Below are 27552 nucleotides of genomic sequence, written 5' to 3' on the forward strand. Positions count from 1 at the left end.
CATACAGGTTACACAGTTCAGTGCTTCAAAGCAGAGATGTAACATACATGACTAGGCACAATGAAAGTTGTCTCAGCACCCTTTGCCCTCTTTTTGAAGATCAGGGAGGACACGGTCATTTGTATTTTTCAGGTCCAAACCAATGGGACAAGCAAGCGGGCACTCCTGCAAGTAGGTTGGGTCTGCTCACACTGGCGCACCCAGTGGCGCATCCTTGGAGACAGCCTCAGAGCCTGCCCAGCCGGCTCATTATCTGATCAAGGTTCAGGAGCCTCCTCAGTTACTGGTATCACATGAACATCATAGCATTAAGCTGAATTCCACAGTCCCAAAGCATGCTTGTTTCCGTCATAAGACTCAGTGCAGTCTTCTGGAATCACCAGCTCACTTAGGAGAAAAAAGTCCACTCAGTTTTGCCTTTAATACTGCCATAAAACTAAGCCTTGAAATAGGAGATTAGTCTTGAGGGAGAAAAAACTCAGCACCATACAGAGACCCTGCTGTATTAAGACAAACCAACCTTATTAGTGCGAGAGTCCAAGACAGGAAAATTGGCTTCCAGGTGGAGAAATCAAAATTAGAAACAGAATTGCTAGAGCCCAATGCTAAGAATTTGTCTAGAATGTATAACTTGTTGCTGAAATGGAATACACAAGATGAAACAGTCAAGTCAGCTATGATTAAGTGGGCACAGGACATTGGTCATAATATTATGTTTGCAGACTGGGAACAGTTGTGGACCACTGGTATAAAATTTACGGCATGTAATGCCCTAAGAGAGAATATTATGAAAATGATTTACAGGTGGTACATGACCCCAGTCAAGCTAGCAAATATACCATTTGCCTGATAATAAATGTTGGAAATGTAAAGAAACTGAAGGTACCTTTTATCACCTTTGGTGGACGTGCCCGAAGATTAAGGCTTTCTGGGAAATGATATATAATGAAATGAAAAAGGTACTTAAATGTACTTTCCCTAAGAAACCAGAGGCCTTTCTCTTGGGCATTGTCGGCCAATTGGTGCCAAAGAAAGATAGAACATTTTTTATGTATGCTACAACAGCAGCAAGAATACTCATCGCAAAGTATTGGAAGACACAAGATCTACCCACTCTGGAAGAATGGCAGATGAAGGTGATAGACTACATGGGACTGGCAGAAATGACTGGCAGAATCCGTGATCAGGGGAAAGAGACGGCGGATGAAGATTGGAAGAAATTTAAAAATTATCTTAAGAAACATTGTAAAATGAATGAAAGCTAGAATGTTGAGGTTTTCAGGGGGGGAAGGGGGTTTACAGCTGTAAAAGATTAAGTAAAAGAAAAGAATAAGGGATAAATCTGATAAAATTAAGTGTTAGGATTTGCTGAAATAATTTTGGGAATTGGGATGTAGAAAGGGGAGGTTTGGGGGAGTCAACGAAGTAAGGTTTATGAAAAAAAGCATATGAAATTATACATGTTTGTTTGTTTCTTTATTTGTTTGTGTTGTCTATAAAATTTTTTTGTAAAACCAATAAAAAAATTTACAAAAAAAATAAATAGTGCGAGAGTCCGTACAATAATATGTCTTCATCAGAAATGGATTCTGTAAGACGCTGCTGCAAACCCAGTGGAAGTTGGGAATATGACTCCATCTCCAACTTTATTCTGCGAGAAGCATAACCTTCTGGGGCTTATCTGGAAGTGGCTCACACTGGCAGGAGCAGGACAGCGGCTGGTTCAGTCTCCCCCTCCTCTGCTGGAACATCCAGTCCCGGCAGGTGGGGGTGCCTCCTGGAAGATTTCTGAGCCCTTCCTCACATTGAGCTCAGCACTCTCATCCCATTCTTCCGCCTCCTCCCCTTCTGACCAGTCCTGCTCAACAAAATCTCCCTGGAGCTCATGACACTACCAGTCCCAACTGACACCAGTTTACAGATCTAAAGACTCAGAAAGTGAGGCTGCGTATTAGTAACCAGTGTTTTGCATTGAACTTCTCCTGTTGGTAGTGGGGGGGGGGGCTTCTCTATGGTACAGATTCCCCCTCTCAGTTTAGAAGCCTGATCTTCCAGAGTTCGAAATCAGGCATGAGCAGGGTAAATCAGCATCTACTGGTTGACCTCTGAGTGATTGCAGAAGATTAGCAAATAATTAGGTTGGTGGAAAAGAATTCTTGAGGTGAAACCAGGTATGGATTTCTATGTGAAAAAGACTTGTCTAGCTCATTGCTGGTACTGTTCGGAAATACCTGAGCTGAACATATGCTCTGAGGCATTCTGTTCCTGAATCCTTAATGTACTCCTAGCTGGCTGGCCCACTATTGGGCGACCTTGGGATGTGTGTGTGTGTGTGTGTGTGTGTGTGTGTGTGTGTGTGTGTGTGTGTGTTTAAAGCAAAGCTTATCTCAGAAGTCTGAAGTCTGCTCACCCCTGTACAAAATTTCACTGGATTGCTACAGGATCTCAGCCCCTAACATGTGGAGGACAATAAAGCCAAAGAGATTGAAGTGACAGAGGGGGCAGAATCAGAATGTCACCATCCTCTCCCTCCTTTGGAATTGTATGAAAGGGAACACCTGAATAAGGGGGGGAGGGAGGGATGGAGGAAGGACGGAAGGAAGGAGGGAGGGAAGGAGGGGAGAGAGACAGAGAAGAAGGCTGAAAGGGTCTTGTGATACAGGGCCTCCCTCTCTAAGGACGGGGTGAGGAAGCTGTGGCTCCACTTCCCATTATCCTCACCCCCACTGGCTGGGGCTGATGGGGGGTCCAACAAATCCCCCCTGCCTGCTCTACAGACATGCTGCACTTGCTGTTGGCCTCCAGCTATGCTCTTCTTCTGCTCAGGTGGTGGTGCCAGTGGCGTAGCTAGCCACTCCGTTGCCCAGGGTGGTGTGCATGCCCTGCTCCTGGGGGCGGGGCAAGCTGGGGCCTCCAAGGAATCTTGGGAAAAATGCTCTTTGTGCTTGAATCCTGCTTGCAGGTTTCACATGGAGGCATCTTGTTGGCCACTGTGAGAACAGGATGCTGGACTAGATGGGCCATTGGCCTGATCCAGCAGGCTACTCTTGCCTTCTTAACATAAGAGCAGAAAGGCAGCCAGACTGGGGGAAAGAGAAAGGTAGAAGTCTACGAAGACTGGAATGAAACACAAAAAGTTACCTGCCCCAAAAGAGGGAGGATGGAAGATGTTTGCCTTTGTTTCATTGTGACCTACAATCATAGCTATCTTCACTGGAGACTCAACCACAAACTCTGTGGTTGTCTCTGTGACTGCAAGACAGCTAGTAAGTTAGTACTTTTTGAAAAAGACCTCAAGGCTTAGGTAGTTATGGGATGGCCAATAAGGTAGCCCTTGAGTCAATGTTCAATGACTACCAACCCTAAAACGGTCCAGAAATAGAGAGGAAAACCTCCCCTTCAGGAGAGACTCATGAAACTATTGGAAAATGCCATTTTATTTACAGATGCAGAAGAGCACAGCATGTCCCTAGAGCAGGGGTGGGGAACCTGTGGCTCTCCAGATATTGTTGGACTCCAACTCCCATCAGTCCCAGCCATCAGGGGTTGAGGATAATGGGAACTGGAGCCACTGGTTTCTCACCTCTGCCCTGGAGAAGGGTGCCCTGTGCCACAAAACCCTTTCAGTCTCCCCTTCCCTCTCTCCTTACTCTGGTCCTTCCATTCATGCAATTTCAAAGGAGGGAGAGGGTGGGGCTTTCATTTGCAATTGAAATAAAATAAACATCAGCACAAAAGTCTTAGGTTTTGGGGAAGCAGGTTTGTTGCACAAGGCATCCGAATCAACTATAATTTCACGACATGAACTTGCAGGAATGTGATTGAATGTCACCTGCTGTCCAGCCTTGTTCTTGTGGTAATTGCCTTCTGATTGTGGAACATCAAGAATCTTCTGGAGCGGCAGAGAGAGAGGTCTGCTCTCTCAGGTGTCATCAGGGTAGAGCCGCCTTGAAGAAGGAAGAAGCAGCAGGTCTCCAAAAAGCTAAACAATTTGGAAATCTGCAGAAGAGCAAACTTCCACAGTTAGAGAAAAGAAGATCTCTGGTGTTCCATAATCAGAACAGAACATAATCAGAACATAATCAGAACCTTAAGAACAGGGCTGGACAGCAGGGGGCATTCAATCACAAAACAGCAAATTCATTTTATGAAATTATAGTTGATTAAGATGTCTGTTTAAAAAATCTCAGATTTTTGTGCTGATGTTTTTTTCTTTTCTATTCTATTTACTATTACTAATGAACAAAAACAATGAAAAACCTTAGAAGGATTTGAAACTACTTCAGGGGCAGCGGCAGCAGCAGCAGCAGCAGCAACAACAACAACCTAAAACTCCAAATAAATCTGTTACCTTCACTATATATTCCATCAATATGGGTAATGATAGACATTTGCAGATCCCTAATTTATGTGGTCTAGGGCAGTGTTCCCCAGCCTTGGGTCTCCAGCTGTTTTTGGACTACAAGTCCCATAATCCCTCGCTAGCAAGACCAGTGGTCAAGGATGATGGGAATTGTAGTCCAAAAACAGCTGGAGACCCAAGGCTGGGGAACACTGGTCTAGGGGATAAAGACAATGTTCCAAGAGAGAGCAGATTCTGTCCGTAAGCCTGAGTAACTTAATGGGAAAAGTTAAGGTCAAAGAGGTTGCATCCATTTGAGATTCCCCTAATAACACAGAGAGGATTAGATGAGGTGCACTAATATCTGAGGTGATACTATGGTCAAAACTTTCTGAACAAAAGGCTTCATTGAGTATCAAGCCTTAGTCACATATTAAAGTGCTTTTCCATTGCATATTAACGTGTGTAAAAAAGAATAATATCATAAACCCTGTAAGGTTACTTCCCTAATGGCTTGGAGTCCCTCCCCCATTGTTTTAAGAATCATTAGTAGGGTTGTGTACACACCATGCATTTAAAACACCCTCTCTGAAGACTTCCTCTAAAAACTGTAATTACCCCTCATATACAACTACAGTTCCCAGCACCCTTAAGAAACTACAGTTCCCAGGATTCTTGTAGGGTGTGTGCTTTAAATGGATGGTATATGTGCAGCCTAAATATATGTTCAGGGACTGTCTTAGAACTGATATTTGTAAGCTACTCTGAGAGCCTTCTCAGCTAAAAATACAATAAATAAATAAAGCAAACAAGCTACTTCTTTGCTGTACAAGTTTAGGTTGCAAACGTGGAGTGACTTGGTCAAATGCTTCCTCTTAAAAAAACGATCCCTGCAGAGAGAAAACTGGCATGCCAGGAAGAAAGCTAGGCCACACCTGTATTCCTACAGGCCTGATTTTCACCCACATTTCAAAGTGGTACAGCCCCACTATGACTGCACCAAATTCTTCTTCTTCTGGATCTTTAAACCAGCCTCTAAAGCTGTCTCAAATGGGTCCTCAAGGTGTAAATCTCCTGCGTAAAGATTGTGTAGCACCCTGCTTGTGGTTAACGCTTAGCTGGAATGAAATATTCAACGCAGCAATAGAGAAATTAAAATGATAACTTATTTGTCAGACAAATAAATGAGAGACACAGTGGTATATGGTTACCAAAAGCTCTGCCCCCCTCCAGCCCTGATGGCTAGCACTTATATTCCCTCAGCCCAGCCCTCTTGCTCCTCCTTTGGCTGCCTCTGTCCAATCAGCCTGGTTGAAATTCCTATTGGCTGTTTGCTAGAACCAATCATGAAAGATACACCCATTTCCTATTACCTTTTATGGGACACAAAGAGCTATATTTCCTTCTATCCATAAATGGCAGACAAGTAGCCATATATCTTACATTTGCCTCGGCAAGGCACCTTAATTACCAGATCATTTTTTGCCCTGTTGCCTCTGGCAACAGGGGCAAATGGCTAAAACAGATGGCTCATGATTTTAAATTCTATCTAAACAGAGATCTTGGGTTCACCTTCTCACACACCATCAATGAAATAAGAATCTCACATAAGAATCTAACATTTCTTACTTTCTAAATCCTTTGCATAATTACATTAAGCCAATAAATTTCATACATAACATAGATAGATTTTTAGAAGAAAAGGAACTCAGTAAAAACAGCTTCAAAAGCAGCCTCTTCAATTTACACCCCTCTTTCCCAGCCAGCTGCTTTCCCCATTAGCTCTTGCCCTTTAAGCTTAGGAAAATATGGCTCGAGTCTAATGGGAGGCACGTGGTATTATTTTCTGTTAAACAATAAATCTTACTATTTACCAACTCTTAATTAGTGTTTTTGCAGCTTGATTGTATTCTGTAATATGTAGGGTCAATATAACCTTTAAAAAAAAAATTATTAGTTTTACAAAAAATTTTAAACACAATACAAACATGTAAAAAGACATACAAACACGTATAGTTTCATAAGCTTTTTTTTTCATAAACCTTGTTTCTCAGACTTCCCCATACCTCTCCTTTTCTGCATCCCAATGTCCAAAGAATTTTTAGCAACTCTAAATATTTCTGTCAAGTCTCTGTCCTTTTAGTCTTTCCTTCAGTCTAATCTTGTATCGCTGTAACCCTTTCTTACTCAAAACCTCGACATTCTAGCATTCATCAAGTTTGTAATGGTCCTTAAGGTAGATTTTAAATTTCTTCCATTCTTCTTCCGCCGTCTCCTTTCCCTGATCGCGGATTCTGCCAGTCATCTCAGCTAGTGTCATATAGTCCATCACTTTCATCTGCAATTCTTCCAGGGTGGGTAGATCTTGTGTTTTCCAATACTTTGCAATGAGAATTCTTGCTGCTGTTGTAGCATACATAAAGAAAGTTCTGTCTTTCTTTGACACCAATTGGCCGACAATGCCCAAGAGAAAGGCCTCTGGTTTCTTAGGGAAAGTGCATTTAAGTACCTTTTTCATTTCATTATATATCATTTCCCAGAAAGCCTTAATCTTCGGGCACGTCCACCAAAGGTGATAGAAAGTACCTTCAGTTTCTTTACATTTCCAACACTTATTATCAGGCAAGTGGTAAATTTTTGCTAGCTTGACTGGGGTCATGTACCACCTGTAAATCATTTTCATAATGTTTTCCTTTAAGGCATTACATGCCGTAAATTTAATACCGGTGTTCCACAACCATTCCCAGTCAGCAAACATAATGTTATGACCAATGTCCTGTGCCCACTTAATCATAGCTGATTTGACTGTTTCATCTTGTGTATTCCATTTCAGCAGCAAATTATACATTCTTGACAAATTCTTAGTATTGGGTTCTAACAGTTCAGTCTCTAATTTCGATTTTTCCACCTGGAAGCCAATTTTCCTGTCCTGTTTATAAACCTCCATTATTTGGAAATATTGGAGCCAATCTTGTACTTTAGGTTTCAATTTCTCATGACTTTGTAATTTCAATTTATCTCCATCCTGTTCCAAAATTTCCCAATACTTTGGCCATCCGACCTCCATATTGAGTTTCTTCAGTGCCTTAGCCTCCAAGGGTGACAACCATCTAGGGGTTTTGTTTTCCAACAAATCTTTGTATCTTATCCAAACATTAAACAATGCTTTTCTAACAATATGATTTTTAAAGGCCCTATGCACCTTGATTTTATCATACCATAAATATGCATGCCAACCAAATGCATTATTCAAACCTTCCAGAGCTCGGAAAGAGGACCGCCATTAACGCTGGCGCCGACCGGAAGTCAATATAACCTTTGCTCCCAGCCTGTATTTCCCTTTTACAACTTTGAGAAACTTGTCTCCTGGTACTGCTATAAATCAGGGGGGGGGGGCTTGTCCAGGAGAGCAGGAAGATAAACAACTGCCAAAGTACTTAGCCAGCTGCTTTATGCCTGGCATGAAACATACAAACATTTGCAAATATATCTTTAAGCTCATTTTAAAATACAGGCCTTGATCAGATGCCTCAATTGGACTGATCTATCGGGATCTTCTTTCGTTCTTTTGAGTATTTGTGGTTATTTGTGCTAATTAGGGTTTAAGAGCAGTTCTGTGCTTTCAACGTTGTTTGCATCAGCAGACGCTTCTGGGTGGACATACTACTTTGCAGTGCTTTTCTCTTTTTTTAGAACAAAATGGTGCCAGTACTCACCATGAAGTTGTAAGTTCCATACTTTCAACACCGGGGGGAGAGGGAAGGTGCCGGTATGCGTGTTCTTTCCTGCTTATTCAATTATCCTCACTTTCTGACCTCTCTCTATTCTGTCACAGTCACCCTCTTTTCTTTATGTGCCCCATTTCTGTCCCCCCATATCTGAAGCCACTCTTCTGTTACACCTTCTTATCAACTGCCCTGATAACAACTGCCTTGAGTTCTAAAGTCTGACCAGCAACCATTTTACCAAGTGACTGAAACCCTGTTTTGGACTCGGCCTCAAGTTTATCTCCATAACAGCACAATCCTGTACATGTCTGCTCTGAAATAAAGCACATATGTCTCATTGGGTAGGGTTACCAGATGTCCCCAGGAACAGTCCCCAGATTTGCAAATCTGTCCCCGGACAAATTCCGTCCCCGGAATGTCCCCAGATTTGCAAATCTGTCCTCGGGAAACGTGGCAGCAGCAGCCTCAGTAGCCCAGAGCCAGCCTGGTAGTGCAGTTGGCTCTGGCTGGCTTCAGGAGCTGCTCACTGCCGTGGTGCAGGAAAAATGGTGGGCACCACGGCAGCGAGCAGTGAGCAGCTTCTGAAGCCAGCCAGAGCCAACTGCACTACCAGGCTGGCCTCTCCTGGGCAATGGCCGCCCGCCCATGACTCCTGAACCTCCCCTGATCTGTCAAAACAAAGGGGGAAGGGGGGCTCGGGAGTCACAGGTGGGTGATGCGCCGTTGCCCAGGTTTTTTTTAAAAAAAAAACTTGTGCATTTATGTTTCACGGAGTGGGAAAGAAGGGCTTTGCACCTTTATACGATATGCATGTGTGCTTGGGCCCAGGGTCTTTTCCCTCACCATCCCCACTACTGACTCCCTGTTGCTACTCAGCTTCAAAAAAAAAAAGGGGGGGTCCCCGGATGCATTGAAAAAAATCTGGTAACCATACCATTGGGACACAGGCCCAGATGGGCGGGTGCTCACACACTGGGCAGAGACCAGGTGGGGAGGGTGCTCTTCACCCTCCGTGCCCTGTTCCTGCCTGGCAGCGGCAGCAGCAAGGACTGGGTGAGCACGCTCCATCCCTGCTTGCGGTGTGTGTGCACACCTGCCCCTGGCGCCTGTGGACAGTGCTACGCCCCTGCCAAGATTGCCTACACGGACTGGCAGCTAGCTTTTCTCCAGGGTCTTGGGCAGAGAGAGGTCTTTCTGCATTATCTGCTTCCTGAACCTTTCCTTTTAGCTAGGGAGGCCAGAGACTAGGAACTTCTGCAATCAAAGCAGATCCTCTGTTCTCTGCACTGTGCTCCTTCTCCAGGAAGTTGTGCTGCACAGACCCTTCTGAAATGAATGGGAGCTGTAGGGGGGGCAGAGACAACCCCCCCATCCCAGTGAATCATGCCCCTTGTCAACTAGTGGGAAGGGAGGGGGCCACCTGGATTTTCTTCCTTAGGCACTAAAGTAGTCCAGCTCCACATCTTTCCACAACTTTATGTCCTTGAGTGGGCACAACCAAGATTTTTCTCTTTTGCTGGGGAAACTGCAGTTCTCTACAGCACCTACCAAGGGATTATTATTCCCTTGATTTAATTGAATGCCTTATTGACATCATACAGAACCATAAGGAACAGGTCCAATTAGATTTGACACCCTCCATTAAACCTCACAGAGTCATAGAACCTGTCACTCCTTTCTGTTTCCATTTCAATAGATTCCCACCCACAGCATTGCAAATGCACCTGGGCGGCACTTTTGACTGATGTGCAACAGCTGTGGCAAAACACTGCAGCAAAAAACAGGCCAGCAGTTTGTTTCATTCCAGGCCGGGATGATCATTGCCTGCACTGCACTCCGCCATAAGGCTCTGTGTCAGCTGATGTATCGGCAGGGACCTGAGCTAAGAACCTCCTTGGCTGAGGCCAAAATTCATTGAGGCTTCCTCTGCCTACCATTACCTCTGCCTTTTGTCACTCCTGGCTCTGTCTACTTTTGGCAGACCTGTTTTCCAAGAACAGCCCCAGATTTGCAGAAGCCATCCCAGTTTCTGATTTGATCCCAGATTTTCCTTAGGTTGTCCCTATTTTCATTAGAGAAATGTTGGAGGGCATGGAGTTATGTGCCATCTGAAGGCAGCCCTGTATGGGGAATTTTAAAAATGTTTTAAATTTTACTATGTTTTTATATATGTTGGAAGCTGCTTAGATTGGCTGGGGCAACCCGGTCAGATGGGTGGGGCATAAATAATAAAATTATTATTATTATTATTATTATTATTATTATTATTATTATTATTATTATTATTATTATTATTATCATCATCGTCATCATCATCATCATTATCATTATTATTATTGAAAAGGATCTCCCCATTTTCATTGGTGAAATGTTGGAGGGTATGCTTTCTGTTGCTCTGACCTCTGCCCCGAGAGCCCCCAATAGTGACCACCAGCAACCCATGCCTGATATCTAAAAGGATCAGGTGGGAAAGACCTGAAATTAGGGATGTCAGAGAATTCTGATGAAAACAGAAACTAGAGTGGGAAATGCTGGTGTTCCCATGGCTCTGTCTCCACAGGCAGAGGCAATGATGCTTCTGGATACCAATTACTGGAAACCACAGGAGAGGAGGGAGAGCTTGTGCCAACTGGTCCTGCTTGCCAGTTTTCTGGCCACTGGGAACAATAAGCTAGGCTAGATGCAGCATTGGCCTGATCCAGGAGGTTCTTCTTATGTTCAGGTTCATCCTACATCCAGAACAGAAATCCGTCCAGTGAGTATTCACTGTTGCTGCTTTCAGTCCACAAATAATACACCACTGATTGAGTCATTTGCACCGTGTTTCCTTTGCACTGAAATGAATGGAGCAGAATAATGCAATTACAATTGTGCTGCAGCAGCCAGCAAGTAGTTTTTTGGCAGAAGAGGAACTACAGTGGAATGCAACAAACACAGGGCAGAACAGGAAATGGTGCCTAAGATCCTACTTGAGATTCCTGATCAGCACCCTCCTCCCCAGGATCCCATTTAAAGTTTAAAAAGGCCAAAGGGTACAGCTGACTTGATGCATAGTTCAGTCCTAAGTCCATTAATCACGTGGCTTTTAGTCAACTGACTGATCACATTTGCATAATATAAAAGTGATAATTATAAGGGGGGAAGTGTCTACTTCATTTAAATGTCACAGCAGGTATAATCTTAAAAGGGTCACTTCCCTCTTCTGAGATTGGCTGTGTAAATTCTACAAGTTTGTGTGTGCGTCTGTGTACACACACACACACACACACACACACAATGTGACCATTCAGGGGACCTTTTCAGCCAATCCAAATAGTTTAAAAGCTTTATTTTAAAAAATAATAATTAAGTTTTCCATTTTAATAATCCAATAAAAACCACATTAAAACATTCCAAATTACAATACAATAAAAAGCCAGATATAGGTGGCAAATTATATATCTTTGGATGACCCACGCTCTGAATTTCGCGAAGTGCTGATCATCTTAATTAGTCAATAAACCATTCCGATGTTAATCCTTCATTTTGTTTTCATTTATTTTTGCAACCACTTGTCTGTTCAACTTTTGCCTTCGTAGTTCTGTGTGAAATATTTTTCCCTGTTGTAATCCACACTCCAGCAATTCCATTTTCAGTTTCTGCTCTCAGGAGCCGTAATATGCCACATCCCAAACAAAGAGACGCCATTAGTCCCAGACAGACATTCAGAATTCCCCTTTGTAATCTCACTCCATCTCCCAGGATGCTGGTACCTCTGCAAAAACACTATAACTCCAGTCCAGAATTCTTTCCATCCTTCCGCTGAGGGTAGCTGCCAAAACCGTCCCCCAGTCAGTATTATATTTAAGCCATAATGGCAGCAGAATGCTCTTTCAAGCCCGCTTGCATATTTCAAACAGTTGCCCTTTGGGGGAGGTTTACCAGGTAAAACTGCAAGTACAAATATATCAAAAGAGAATAATAAAGGCTCACCTCCCCCTGGGGTTATACAATTAATCCCATCAGTTATTTCAGCAAGTGGGCCAGTCTTTTGTGCTGTCTTGCTCCTCAGTGAAGCTACTTTTGTTTTCTGCTCACAGGGATAATTTTAACTACATCACAGTCCACCATTAGTGGCAGATATCCAGAATTCTCCTCTTTGGTCTCCTACCAACTTCTAATGAGATGGTACCTCTGCACTAACACATTAGCTCCAATCAGGAATTCCTTTCATCTTTTTGTTAATGGTCATTGCCAGAATCATGGTCAAAATTTCGCACATTCCATTTCGTAATTAAGCTTAGCGTCCACTCATGTATTTCTAACAGTTGTTCTTTGTTGTTGCTTAGTCATTTAGTCGTGTCCAACTCTTCGTGACCCCCTGGACCAGAGCACGCCAGGCACTCCTGTCTTCCACTGCCTCCCGCAGTTTGGTCAAACTCACGTTTGTGGCTTCGAGAACACTGTCCAACCATCCTGCAGGATCTGATCTCTTTCCGCAGGGCCTGTAAGACAGAGTTGTTCCGCCTGGCCTTTGGATTGGAGCCAATTTGATTCCCTCCGCCCCCTTTTTCTTTTTTCTTTTCCTTCTCCTGCAATGAGGCTCCATTTTAATATTTTAATGTTCCATTATTTTAATGTTGTATTTTATTTTTGTTTTTAAGTTGTAATCACTCATCTTGTTTTTATTATTGCTTGTAAGCCGCTCTGAGCCCGGCCTTGGCTGGGGAGGGCGGGGTATAAATAAAAAATTATTATTATTATTATTATTATCTCGTCCTCTGTCGTCCCCTTCTCCTTGTGCCCTCCATCTTTCAGTTGTTCTTTAGTTGCGACAAAAGTCTTTTCTCCAGATCGAATCCTTCTCAGTGGCTGGTTAAATTAGCAAGTTATTTTATCTCCACTAGTTCAGAGCATGCCTGTTAATTAAATCTGAATATTTATCTTAAAAAGCAGGTGTCCTCTGCTCATGGCGTCGGCTTTGGAGAGTTGCTGAGATGCTCGGTGCATTGTGCCCAGTGCCCCCTGCCCCCCACATTCCTTCAGAACAGGCAGCAGGTATCAGACCCCAGGCCCTGAGGGGTTTGGGGAGGATAATTACTCCCATATTATCCTCATTGTTCACAGAAAAGGGCTCTGCTGTTATGGGCACAACCATTCGCCATGGCAGCCAAACAGGAAGTTAAAAGCATAAAAGTTACATCCTTAGAGCAGTTCACATATGGAATATTTATTGCCTTCCTATTGTGACCTCACTTTTTAGAAGTTTTCCTTCCATTTTTCTCCTTTATGATGTCGACAGTCAGATCTGGATGCTAAAGAAGGCTCCATTCCCTTTGAAATGGGAAAATTGAGTGACAGGCTTTAAAGGGGGCTTTGGAATAAACCATTGGATTGGTTTGGGGTCCTCATTAGCAGACTATTAACAGTGGAGAAAGAGAGGGAGACTTAAGGGGACATCTATAGTTTATAGGATCCCTGGCAAGTAACCAAAAGGGATCGTCATCAGCTTTTTTCAGAAATATAGTTTGGAGGGGAAAGCAGGAGGTTGCACAAGATGTTGCGTGTTTTTGTTATGTCTGCTCATTTACAGCTTGAACAGGAAGATCGCCCTGATACGTATGTGACTGGTTCCTTCAGAGGTAAAGCAGTAATGCAGTTCCAATTGCCTTTGAACAATTGTATTCTTGTCAAGGTTATAAGTAAGTCATGTTACCATGGGACGTCTGAATATTGTGTTAGCTGCAGAATTCAGCTTGCTAAGAATCTCAGCTTGATTACTTCAAACAAAGATTCTAGACCTTAGGACTGCAAACGCAGGGCCCGCCCACCCACGAGGCAAGGTGAAGTGACTGCCTCTGGCAGCAACATTCACTAGGGCAGGAGGTGCCATTTTGGGATCCAGCTCAGGTGTCAAAATGTATTGGGCTGGCCTTGTGCAAACATGTACTGGAAAGTGTGGGGAAACAACCAGATAGAATCCCAGCACCCAGAGGAATAGCTGGGTGACATCTGGGTGGTAAAAGGTTTGAGGAGAGATTGTTCAAATGTGCTGTTTGCATAATACAGGGTTTTTTAAAAACAACAACAACAAACCCGCTTTTCTTGTCACACATTTTGAGTGTGGGAAGGGGCCACATCTCAGTGGCAGAGCCCATGCTTTGAAAGCAGATGGTCTCAGACTCAGTCCCTGGCATCCCCCGTTTTAAAAAGCTCCAGTATCAGGTGAAAGGAACAGCCACTGTCAATCCATGTGGACAACCCTGAACTAGATGAACTGATGGTCTGGCAGCTTTGTGTTTCATCAAACCTGGGCCCTCCAGGTGTCCAAACTACAACTTGCTAACTGGGACTGATGGGAGTGTAGTCCTAAACACCTGGAGGACAACAGGTTGATGAAGGCTGATGTAAAAGGTGAAAAGATAAAGGACCCCAGATGGTTAAGTCCCATCAAAGGCGACCATGGGGTTGTGGCGCTCATCTCGCTTTCAGGCCAAGGGAGCTGATGTTTGTCCACAGACAGCTTTCCGGATCATGCAGCCAGCAGGACTAAACTGCTTCTGGCGCAACAGAACACTGTAACGGAAAACAGAGCGCACGGAAACACCATTTACCTTCCTGCCACAGCAGTACCTATTTATCTACTTGAACTGGCGTGCTTTCAAGCTGCTAGGTTGGGAGGAGCTGGGACAGAGCAACGGGAGCTCACTCCGTTACAGGGATTCAAACCGCCAACCTTCCAATCAGCAAGCCCAAGAGGCTCAGTGGTTTAGGCCACAGCACCACCCGCGTCCCTATGTGGAGGAACTTAGGAGCAAAAATGTCATTTTCATGTTTAAAACACAGATTACATTCATCTCTTATTATTGCTGATTTACTCTCCCTTGAGCTAGTCAGACTTCCAGATCTCATTTGCAATCCTGCTAGGCCTGTAAAAGGAAGTTTAAAGAGCATAAGCAAAGCACTGCTTTAAAAATAAATTATGAACCAATGATGGCCACAGCGACAGAAGATTTTAAACAATAGTCCCAGATTGATTTTTCATGGTTAGGTTAAGGTTAAGAAAAAATGACTATAATTTCTAGGATGCTTTTTCTACTTGTCATTATAAAGAATGACAAAGGGCTATTATTGAACTGGCAAGAACTACTTTCAAACTTTGTGTGGAATAATAATAAAAAGAGCCAGCGTTCCCATGGCAACCTTTGAAAAAAACCCTCTAATGACGGAGCTGAAGGAGTGAAGTTTCCCAATATAGTAGATTATCGTCATATAAAACTACATATTTAAAGGTAATGGCCCATGAACTGAAGGTCACAAAGGTAACACCATGGTACAAGTGTCTAAAGCAGTGTCCAAATTCTGCTAGCAGTTATTCCGAGGTATAGGAAAAAAGAGAGAAGAGGCCAATAAATGTTTGATTATTGATTGATTCATTGCCATTCATATCCCACCTTATCCCATATCCCACACAAATTGCTCTATTGCCAAAGTTGGCATGTGGGTTCCTGAGGTGGCAGAGGCTGCCTTTCTTGATGCTTGGACACAGGGCACTATTTGGAAACAAGGTGGTGGACAAAATGTTACTTTGGCATTACTTTGCTAAATTTCTCACAAACTGCCCTGTCCATTTAAAAAACCATTTTTTAAAGAAGGTTTTAGCTGATACTGGAAGCTAGAGACCCAGAAGCAGCTCTGGCTCTGTGCTGGACCCAAAGCTGAACTTTGGGATTCTTGCTGCTCAGAGAGACTGGGGTGTGCGCAACACTACATTTTTACAAAGTTCCAGGTCTTGTTTGCATTATTGTGAGTTGGAATCCTCATTGGGTATAACTTTGTTTCCATCCTGGGGTCTGCCAAACACTAGGACAGAATGGGCAGTCTCCAACCAACACAAGGACTTCCACTTTTGCAACAAGACTCACCTGCCCCAAATCTGCTCCTGCTCCCTAAAACAGGTTTAGGGGGGACCCAGAAGAGAAAACCAGGAGGAAATCCCACGGTGCAAGTGGAAATCCATGTACTGACTGGACTTATTAGTCAGAGCTACTCTGAATACAACCCAACACGGCCAGAGGCCAGTAGGCTCCCTGGGAATGGATGTGGTTTCTCTCAAAAGAACATGGGGATGATCCATGGACATGGCTGTTTGTCAGGTGCACTGAGCAAGGAGACCTATGCTAGTCATATTCATTGACAGAGTGTTCCCCCCCCCCTTAGATATTCACAGGGACACCAGAGTTGTGCAGAAGGAACAGAATCCTGTCTGGAATGAGGTAAACTCTTTAATCCTCTTGATGGCCTCAGTCACTTGTCTGTGGCCACACCCAGTCACACTTTCACAGTCACACTTTCACCAAAGAATTCTGGGAGCTGTAGTATGTTAAGGGTGCTGAGAGTTCTGAGGGCATCTCTGTTTCCCCTCACATAACTGCCGTTCTCTGTGTGGTTTACCACTCAATCTTTCTTCAAAAAGAACTCCTGGAATTGTAGCTCTATGAGAGGAATAGGGGTCTCCTAACAGCTACACTTTCCCTGATGCTTGGGAGGAAGCCAGGACTGTGCATCCCTCAACTCCTTGAAGGTAAAAACCAGGATGCCATCTTCCCAGACACCATCTGCCTGTTCCTTCTCACAAGAGAACGGCGGCCATTAGGGGCATTGTGCCCAAAAACATGTGTTTTGGGGTGCTGCGCAAAATCGCAACCCTGAAAAAAGTGCTTTTTCAGATGGAATCAGGGCACAAAATCACACAAGATCACAGCACCCAAAATGACTGCCATTCTCTTGCAAGACAAAAGGGGATATCCCGGTTACACTAATACGCAAAGCATGGGAAATAAACAAGATGAGCTTGAGCTCTTGGTACAGCAAACTAAATATGACATAATAGGCATCACTGAAACCTGGTGGGATAAGTCCCACGATTGGAATGTAATCATGGAGGGATACAATCTATTTCAGAGAAACAGACCAGACAAGAAAGGAGGAGGAGTGGCGTTATATGTCAGGGATATGTATATCTGTGAAGAGATCCAAGATTTAGAACCTCAAAGCCAAAGTGAGAGCATTTGGGTCAAAATTAAGGGAGAGAAGAATAACAGAGACCTCATTGTGGGAGTTTACTATAGATCCCCCAAACGGAGGACATAGATGATGCCTTCCTGGAACAGATGGCCAAGCATGCAAAAGGAAGGGAGATAGTAGTAATGGGGGACTTCAATTACCTGGATATTTGTTGGATGTCAAACTCAGCCAAGAGCATAAGGTCAAACAGATTCCTCACTGGCCTTGCAGACAACTTCATTGTCCAGAAAGTGGGAGAAGCAACAAGAGGAACAGCCATTTTAGATCTGGTCCTAACCAATGTTGATGACCTGGTTAGTGGGGTAGAAGTGGAAGTATCATTAGGCGTGAGTGATCATGGTCTTCTGAAGTTTACTATACAGCGGAAAGGAGCAGCCAAGCATACTAGGACTCAATTTCTTGACTTTAAGAAAGCCGACTTCATAAAACTTAGGGAAGTGCTGGGTGAGATCCCATGGACAGTAATACTAAAAGGAAAGGGAGTTCATGATGGCTGGGAGTTTGTTAAGAGGGAGATAGTAAAAGCACAACTTCAGGCAATACCAATGAGACGGAAACATGGAAGGTGCCTAAAGAAGCCAGGGTGGCTATCTAAAGAACTTTTAACTGAGTTAAGATTGAAAAAGGATGTGTATAAAAAAATGGAAAAGGGGGGAAACCACCAAAGAGGAATTCAAACAAATAGCCAGCACATGTAGACACAAAGTCAGAAAAGCTAAAGCACAAAATGAACTCAGGCTTGCTAGAGAGGTTAAAAGCAACAAAAAAGGCCTTTATGGGTATGTTCGTAGCAAAAGGAAGAACAAAGAAACAGTGGGGTCACTCAGAGGAGAAGATGGTGAAATGCAAACAGGGGACACAGAAAGGGCTGAACTCCTCAATGCCTTCTTTGCCTCAGTCTTCTCCGATAAAGAAAACAATGCCCGACCTGAAGAATTTGGAGCAAATGATTCAGCAGAGGAAACACAGCCCAGAATAACTAAGGAGATAGTACAAGAATACTTGGCTAGTTTAGATGTATTCAAGTCTCCAGGGCCAGATGAACTGCATCCAAGAGTATTAAAAGAACTGGCAGATGTGATCTCAGAACCACTGGCAGTCATCTTTGAGAATTCCTGGAGAACAGGCGAAGTCCCGGCAGACTGGAGGAGGGCAAATGTTGTCCCTATTTTCAAAAAGGGGGAAAGAGAGGACCCAAATAATTACCGCCCAGTCAGTCTGACATCAATACCAGGGAAGATTCTGGAGCAGATCATTAAGCAAGCAGTCTGTGAGCACCTAGAAAGGAATGCTGTGATCACCAATAGTCAGCATGGATTTCTGAAAAATAAGTCATGTCAGACTAACCTGATCTCATTTTTTGACAGAATTACAAGCCTGGTAGATGAAGGGAATGCAGTGGATGTAGCCTACCTTGATTTCAGCAAGGCATTTGATAAGGTGCCCCATGATATTCTTGTAAAGAAGCTGGTAAAATGCGGTCTTGACTATGCTACCACTCAGTGGATTTGTAACTGGCTGACTGACCGAACCCAAAGGGTGCTCATCAATGGTTCCTCTTCATCCTGGAGAAGAGTGACTAGTGGGGTGCCACAGGGTTCTGTCTTGGGCCCGGTCTTATTCAACATCTTTATCAACGACTTGGATGATGGACTCAAGGGCATCCTGATCAAATTTGCAGATGACATCAAACTGGGAGGGGTGGCTAACACCCCAGAGGACAGGATCACACTTCAAAACGACCTTGACAGATTAGAGAACTGGGCCAAAACAAACAAGATAAATTTTAACAGGGAGAAATGTAAAGTATTGCACTTGGGCAAAAAAAATGAGAGGCACAAATACAAGATGGGGGACACCTGCCTTGAGAGCAGTACATGTGAAAAGGATCTAGGAGTCTTGGTTGACCACAAACTTGACATGAGCCAACAGTGTGACGCGGCAGCTAAGAAAGCCAATGCAATTCTGGGCTGCATCAATAGGAGTATAGCATCTAGATCAAGGGAAGTAATAGTGCCACTGTATTCTGCTCTGGTCAGACCTCACCTAGAGTACTGTGTCCAGTTCTGGGCACCACAATTCAAGAAGGACACTGACAAACTGGAACGTGTCCAGAGGAGGGCAACCAAAATGGTCAAAGGCCTGGAAACGATGCCTTATGAGGAACGGCTAAGGGAGCTGGGCATGTTTAGCCTGGAAAAGAGGAGGTTAAGGGGTGATATGATAGCCATGTTCAAATATATAAAAGGGTGTCACATAGAGGAGGGAGAAAGGTTGTTTTCTGCTGCTCCAGAGAAGCGGACACGGAGCAATGGATCTAAACTACAAGAAAGAAGATTCCACCTAAACATTAGGAAGAACTTCCTGACAGTAAGAGCTGTTCGACAGTGGAATTTGCTGCCAAGGAGTGTGGTGGAGTCTCCTACTTTGGAGGTCTTTAAGCAGAGGCTTGACAACCATATGTCAGGAGTGCTCTGATGGTGTTTCCTGCTGGCAGGGGGTTGGACTCGATGGCCCTTGTGGTCTCTTCCAACTCTATGATTTTATGATTCTATGATTCTATGATTCTATGATTCTATGATTCTATGATTCACTGTATTCTGCTCTGGTCAGACCTCACCTGGAGTACTGTGTCCAGTTCTGGGCACCACAGTTCAAGAAGGACACTGACAAACTGGAACGTGTCCAGAGGAGGGCAACCAAAATGGTCAAAGGTCTGGAAACGATGAGGAACGGCTAAGGGAGCTGGGCATGTTTAGCCTGGAGAAGAGGAGGTTAAGGGGTGATATGATAGCCATGTTCAAATATATAAAAGGATGTCACATAGAGGAGGGAGAAAGGTTCTTTTCTGCTGCTCCAGAGAAGCGGACACGGAGCAATGGATCCAAACTACAAGAAAGAAGATTCCACCTAAACATTAGGAAGAACTTCCTGACAGTAAGAGCTGTTTGACAGTGGAATTTGCTGCCCAGGAGTGTGGTGGAGTCTCCTACTTTGGAGGTCTTTAAGCAGAGGCTTGACAACCATATGTCAGGAGTGCTCTGATGGTGTTTCCTGCTTGGCAGGGGGTTGGACTCGATGGCCCTTGTGGTCTATTCCAACTCTATGATTCTATGATTCTATTCTATGGTTTTTCTAGGAGACCTGCGGGGGATGGGACTGTTTACAATGGTATCATAGCACTTTAAATGTATGGTGTGAGGGCACATGGCCTCCCAGGCAGTCTTCCTGCCAGTCTGCTCATGTTCACACCATACATTTAAAGTGCTATGATACCATTGTAAACAGTCCCACACGGCAGCCCACACGGACACATTTGAAGGGCTGCCGGCTGCCCTGTTTAAAGCTAAAGAACCTTTAATGGCTGCCTTAAAAATGGTAGCGCTTCCTGAAATTTAATTCCTGTTTTTGAATACACCTTTCAGAGTGTCACCAAAGATATTAAAATATTGGCAGTACAGATTTATAAAATGTGTTTGGAATGGGGGGTGGGGACCAAGAGTTGCTTAAAAAATGAAGCATAGTTAAAAACAATGTGGTCTGTTTTTCCCATCCATAAAACTACATTATGAAGCAGCGACGCAGATCTGCAACGTGCAAGTGGCCATCCCAAAGACTGCTAGTCTGACCAGCATGGTGGTCTCCCTCACTCATAAGTTATCTAAACTGAGGGAAAGCAGTTGAACCTTTGGGTGAGCTCCTCCCATCACCCAGGAGCATGTGATTGTCCCTCTAAGACCACCCGATTCCCTAGGCCAGAGGGCTGTTGGTTTGTTGTTCAAGCATCCTAGGAGTGAGCACAGAACCTAGATCCAGGGAGTTTTTGATCCAGGCCCCCTGGCACCTGACCATAGACAAGCAGACCTTCTAGAATAAGGGTTTTTATTTATTCATTCATTTATATTTAACAAAATATATACTGCAAACTGCTTGATTGTAGTAAAACTCTTAACTGATTTACTCAGAATATTAAAAGGAACAATAAAAACAGTTGAAAATGCTTAAAGCTATTAAAACCTAATAAACAATAAAAGAAAATGTTTGGATAGACTTGCCTAAACAAACATGTTTGAAGCAGGCACCAAGAGGAGGCAAGAAATTCTGAAGTGTGAGTGGTGCCACACTAAAAGATCAATTTCATAAAATTAAGGAATGAATATTTTGTGGCACATGTGACTGTGACAGTTCCACAGATCACAACTGTTGGGTGGTTGTTCCTGTTTACTTGCTTCAGAGATCAGATGCATCTACCCAGCACTTTGGGATTAAACTTCTAGAGACCCCAAGGAGCAAGAATGACTATTCTAGGAACTCGTATCAAAAAACTTTTTAACAAAAATAAAGTATGTTTTTGCTCAGGCCCAGTATCAGCAACCAGAATAATCAAGCATCTGCTAAGGACCCAGTATTATCATGATTATGATTATGATTCAGAAGGATTCATCACCAGCCAGTTCCAACCCAGCCAGCCTGTCAGTTTACGCAACATAGCACTTTTCCTGCTCACCTCATTCCACCCCACCCCCTTAAACAAAGAGGTTCTTTAGAGGATAGCCACAGTAGCAGCAACACCAAGTTGGGCACGGCATTTTGCATGATAAAATACATCAGGCAGACACCACATTTCCAATACAAACTGAGCAATGACTCAGCTCCCATTCAAAACTGACACATCGTGCAGGAGCCAGGACCACCCACCCAGGACCGCCGTGTCCAGGGCAAGGTGAGTGACTAGCACCATCAACCACTGACTGCTTTTCTTGCTTTCCCTACAGACCCTGGTGTGGTATTTGGATGGAGAGTTGTTGGACAACGACCCTTTTGTGACTGTCCACCTCCGAGAGTGGAGCACTAAAGCTGTTGACAGGTGAGTCACCAGAAGAAAGCCAAAATGGAGCATCTGGGGGTCAGGGACCATTCTTGCTTTGCATACACTGTTGAAGGACCCGTTTGCAATGCTATTCTCTAGCTAAGTCGTGCGTACAGAAATGCATGTTCTTGGGTAAAATATGCATAATAATGTATATATTAGGGATATAACCCAAAAAAATGCATTATACCACGAGAAATTGTTTTGCAAAATTGGGCATATGAGGCAGAATTGCATACAAGAATGTGTATATTAGGAAAACGCTGCACTAAAATTCTCATGGAACTTTCACGAGGAAAACAAAGCCAAACCACAAATAGATGTGGAAATGTGCAAAGCTGAACTTAAGAGTGGGAAAAGGAGAAACTGAGAGAACCTGAAATTGGTACTAATTCATCCATCCCTAGTGAAGCCTCCCCAGGTGATTTAGAACCCTGGAAGATCAGAGTCCTAAACTGTGCAGAGGTTTCACAGTGCAGGAGGGGATGTTGAGGGAGGACGGACCTTTGAGCATTTGCACACACATACCCCAATGTTAGTTTTACACATCAATAGACTTCCTGATCACTGTAATCCATGCACTGGTAACTCTGAGGCTAGATTACTGTAAAGTGTTGTATGTGGGGCTGCCCTTGGGCCTCTTTCAGAAGCTCCAAGTAGTGCAGAATGCTGTGGCCAGAGCACTGGTGGGAGCTTTTTGTTGAAAACATGTGGCACCATTGTTAAAACAGCTGCATGAGCTGCCCGTCTAATACTGAGCCACATTCAGTCTTCTTGTATTAATTTACAAAGCCCTGAACATCTTAGGTTCAGGATACCACAGGGATTGCCTGAACCCTTGTATCCCACCACAATCATCTACAGGAACATCTCTGACTATTCCCAGAGTTGGTGGGGCTCAACAACAGGAAACAGGTCCTTTAGTGTCATCAGTCTAGCACTGCTAATAGAGATTCAGCAGGTGCCTTTTGTACTTTCAAATGCCTGCTAAGAACTTTCCTATTCCATCAGGCCTATACAGGCAGTTCAGAGTACCTCATCCTCCACACCAGTCTACAGATGTTTGCTTTTAATTTGTTTGCTTTTAACCTACTTTTAATTTATTATTATTTTACTGGATGTTTTTAAATATAGTTCTATTGCTGTAAACTGCTGTGGTATATTTCTATGCTAAGTGGTATATAAATATAAAGGAAGGAAGGAAGGGAGGGAGGAAGGAAGGAAGGAAGGAAGGAAGGGAGCTAAGAACCCATTCTTGAGTTCTAGTGTGTTCTCAAAGTCATCCAGCCCCGGTTCCTGTTTTGTTTCTTAACTTGAGCACTTGTTCCATCTCGTCCTCAGGCATCAGACTGAAGCTTTATTCATGATGTGCTAGTTTTCCAGGTGTCTTTTGAGCGGGTGGGGTTTTCAAATATGGTATATTCTTCTACACCTGCAAAGGTCTAGGGAGAAGTAGGAGGGTTATCTCTTGTTTTTGCTAATTGTGTAAACTGGAATGAAGACCCATCTACCTTCAGGGCAAAACTGCAGGTCACATGAAGTGTACCATCTAATGGAACTGAAGTATTTAGAGACTGCTGTGTTTTTGTTTGTTTGTTTTTGTTTCCTTTTCTTTCCTTTTCCTTCTTTGGATGTTGCTATGGCCTTTAGCTAGCGCAATAAAATCCAATAAAAATTTAAAATACGCAACTTCTATGATGGAGAGAAGAATTGGGAATGGTGCATGGGTTGGTGCATTAACCCCTCCCTCCCCTGCCAAATTTTTTACAAATCTTGCCATCCCCCTGCAGCTACACATTGCAACAACAGCAGCTTCCTTCCTGGTGCAAGTAATTCATGGGCTTTTGTCAGGCATGTGGCAGAGTTCAAGCCCCTCCATGCCCACCATGACCCCAGTTCTCATCTGGACAACTACTGAGTTGTATAGGGAAGCTTTTTAAGATTTGATGTTTTACTATGTTTTTATATATGCCAGAAGCCACCCAGAGTGGCTGGGGCAACCCAGTCAGATGGGCAGGGTACAAATAACAAATTATTGCTATTACAGTACTAAGAAAGATGTACAAAAGGGTAAAATGTTTAATGCCTCATGCGGTTTGACCCTCAGGCAGACACTGCCATCAAATTCCAGTGGATAGTGGGTGGACCTAGCCAGATAGGTGGGGTATAAATCATTATTATTATTATTATTATTATTATTATTATTATTATTATTATTAAATTAACAGCTGACTCTAGCATCTTCTTGACAGTGCCAGGGGAACCTGGCATGTCAGCCATTTACGTGTTACAAAATATTTGCATCTTTGTGGAAGGATGTGGATTTTGGTGGGCTGGGAGGTCTGACTCCTGTGTGCTTCCTCCTGACCCAACTTTGCCCAACATGGAACCTTCCAGATGATTTGGACTACAACTCACATCAGCCCCAGGCAGCATAGGCAGCATAGATGCTGTGGGGTTGTAGTCCAAAAAATCTGGGGGGCACCATGTTGGGAAGGGGGTCTCCTTCTAACACACTGCTAACTTTTGCACTGGCTTTGAAGCTCTTTGACAACTTCCCCTTATATCTCCTACTCTAGGAATTTTGGCTTTGCTAGCATAGCCCTAGGAGCTGCTTCTGAAAGACCCAGAACTTTGATCAACATCAAGAACCTAGCACTGAGGGATGACAATCTGAAACCAACTGGGGTATGCCAGGAAAGGGGAGTCTGTGTGTGAAGGATGAGGGGATCTGGGGGTCCCTCTGAGAGGTAGTGAGAGGCAGTGGGCCCAGGACAAGATTACATTGAGTTCCCTCTAGATCAGCCTTCCTCAACCTTCTGCCCTCCAGATGTTCCATACTCCAGCGCCTATCATCCCTGAATCGGCTATGTTGACAAGGGCTGATAGGAATTGGCTGCACATCTGGAATACACCAAATAGGAAAATACTGCTCTAGATTGCTAGATTGTGAACAATGCTGATGTGGCTTGCCTCCCCTCTAGGGTTCCCTGCTGTGGTGTTGCTTTTCCATAATTATTTGGAAGTAGAATTAACAGGGTGCTTTTAAATAGCCTTAGAAGGGACCTTTGCTGAAGTGGACTTATTTAGAAGTTTGTAAACACTGGTCATGAAGAAGGACATGGCACTGAAAGATAGCATTAGATTGTCCAGCAATGCTCTTCCCATAACTTAAATCTTCCTATAATATTTAGTCACAAGTCTATTCAGCAATAGTCCATTCCATGTTGATTTAAAATGTCCTCTTTGTAGGCCCAACTTTTAAATTGAACTGAAATGATTAAAAAGGCTGGAAAGTGCAAACAGAAAGGTTTATTAAAGGCACGGGAGTCCCAAGACACCTCAGTAGCATTTTGCCTGTCTATACAGGACAGGACAGTGCTGCAATTTCTTATTATTGCACACACACAAAAACCACAAATTGGGTCTATAAAGGTAGGATAAGTAGAATAAAAACACTGAAATGCAATTATGTGATGATGGGATCTGTATTATCCATAAATTTAAGTGAGTGAAGGATGGCAGTCCCAGAGTAAAAGGCTAAAAGCAGCCATAGACCCAGTTGTGAAAGAGCCTCAGTGCTTGTCAGCCATCCCAGCAACTTTTCTGGCAATGGCCAAAATAGTGACAGGCCGGATCAAGTGTGGCTGGAGAAAAAGAGCAGAAGGCAGTCTTGCAGATAAATCCACAAAATTAATAGCCCTCTAAGTAATTATAAAGGCAACCAAAACTCACAGTGTGGAAGATATTTGAGGCACACCAGCAGCCTGGAAGAAATTAAGAAGAAGCTGATGTTCATCTGACGTACAGAAAATTCTCGTCTGGTTGCCCAGAGAAAACCCTTCCTTACCATGAGTGAATAGCTATATAGCAGCCTGCATAGATAAGCTAAAATAATTATTTCTAAAGGAAAATGTAACATTCAGAGAAGAATCCACAAATATTTCTTAGGGGGCCTGGTATCTACAGTGTGGGTGCACACTGGCTAAAGCAGACATAAGAAGATGAGGATTCTTATATCCAAACTGTTAAAAACTTGCCCAGTGATTTCTGCAGTTCAGGCTGTTGTTCTAGGGATGTGAGCAGGCCAGGCTGCCTTCTTTAGGTTTCAGGTGGGGTTTGCTTGGGAACCCCTTATTGTTTTCACTTTAGCTGCTTGCAAACTAATACACATTCATGTGACTCAACATTTCAGTGTACCATCACTGTGAAGATCTGCTTTTCGCCTGCAGAACCTGCAACAGATCTGCCACCAAAAAAACATGATTTCAGGAAATTTAGTAAGTATGCAGTTGCCTTGGGGACTGATGCCCACCTAGTATTGCTTACCAGCCCACAAGCTTGCGTCCTCATTCCATGATGGGCCTCTAAATACTGAACCAGAGAGTTCAACTGCCAACCATGAGAAAGTCATCATTTTTAAGATGATTTTGATGAAGCAATGAAATCTTAACACCTCATTAGCTTCCTAAGGAAATTTATATTTTCAGTCTATTTGATTTTTTTCCTATAAGGTGAGTCTATTTTGCTTGTGTTTTATGTACAATTGCTGTGCCTTTGTATTATTATTTCTATCAATTATATTGCTCAAAGATTATATTACTCACCTTCTTATGCCCCTTACGGGTCCCATTGACTTTGTCTGCGTTTTTCATACATAAGTCTGCACATTCCATGTGTGTGCAGCAGACTGCGCTGCAATGTAAGCAACACCACCTTCATTCCTGTGTGTTTGAACCACACATTAGCCCCAGGAGGAAATATTTCTGTTTGCCTTTGATTAATTCTTCTATCATTTCAGAGATTCTGTGCATGATATTGCTTCAAATATTTAGGGGGGAAAGCTATGGAAACAATAGATGTTACAGCACTGTTATTTCTGGTCTTCACCAGTTTGCTGCCCCATCTTTGCAAAGGATTCTGAAACGGAAGAACTGGTTCCAAAGGAAACAGATATCCAAGAGGCAACACCAATGCCCACACCCAAGAAAGTGTTGGTCGACAAGAAGCAAGTCTTTCAGGTAAGGTGGTCCAGTTGCTGAGGTCAAAATGTAGGAACAATCATTGTTTTAAGACATCTGATGCCATCCTGATGCCATCCAGTTGCAGCCATACTGGCTGGGACTAATGGGAGATCAGGTGCAACAACATCTGGATGATGACTAGTTAGTCTCCTCTTTCTATCTCAACTATTTTCCCTTGGATGTAACTCACTGGTAAGGATATCAGAGAATTGCAACAAAAATGGAAGTGGGACCATAAATTGTCAGTGTTCACTTATTTGTCCCATATCTGGGACATACCAGTAAATCAATCTAGTAAATACAATCAGTATTTGCTTTTGCTTTCAGTCCAGCAATGATACATCACTGATTACGTTTCTTCCCCATTTGCACTGCATATCCTTTGCATCAGAATGAATAGGGGGTAATAATGTGGTGACAATGCAATTTAGTTAATTAATTATGTAGATTACATTTGTTATGTAATTTCACTGCAGTGGACAGTGAGAGACGTAATGCAGGCTTGGGCAGAAGATGAACTGC

The 27552-nt window shown here is 43.4% G+C and overlaps 1 protein-coding gene across 1 annotated transcript in view; it reads left to right on the forward strand.

Moving 5' to 3' along the window:
* Positions 1-27552, forward strand: part of FER1L5 (fer-1 like family member 5) — a 150262-nt gene that overhangs the window by 38762 nt on the left and 83948 nt on the right. The window contains exons 4-11 of the mRNA XM_081200890.1: positions 9767-9933; positions 10631-10825; positions 13643-13691; positions 16270-16325; positions 21912-22003; positions 24586-24694; positions 26202-26286; positions 26900-27027. Coding sequence (XP_081057016.1) covers positions 10751-10825; positions 13643-13691; positions 16270-16325; positions 21912-22003; positions 24586-24694; positions 26202-26286; positions 26900-27027 — 594 coding nt within the window. The 5' untranslated portion in view covers positions 9767-9933; positions 10631-10750. The remainder of the gene's footprint in view (positions 1-9766; positions 9934-10630; positions 10826-13642; positions 13692-16269; positions 16326-21911; positions 22004-24585; positions 24695-26201; positions 26287-26899; positions 27028-27552) is intronic.

Source organism: Podarcis bocagei (genome assembly GCF_964188305.1).
Source record: "Podarcis bocagei genome assembly, chromosome: 7".
Lineage (NCBI taxonomy): Eukaryota > Metazoa > Chordata > Lepidosauria > Squamata > Lacertidae > Podarcis > Podarcis bocagei.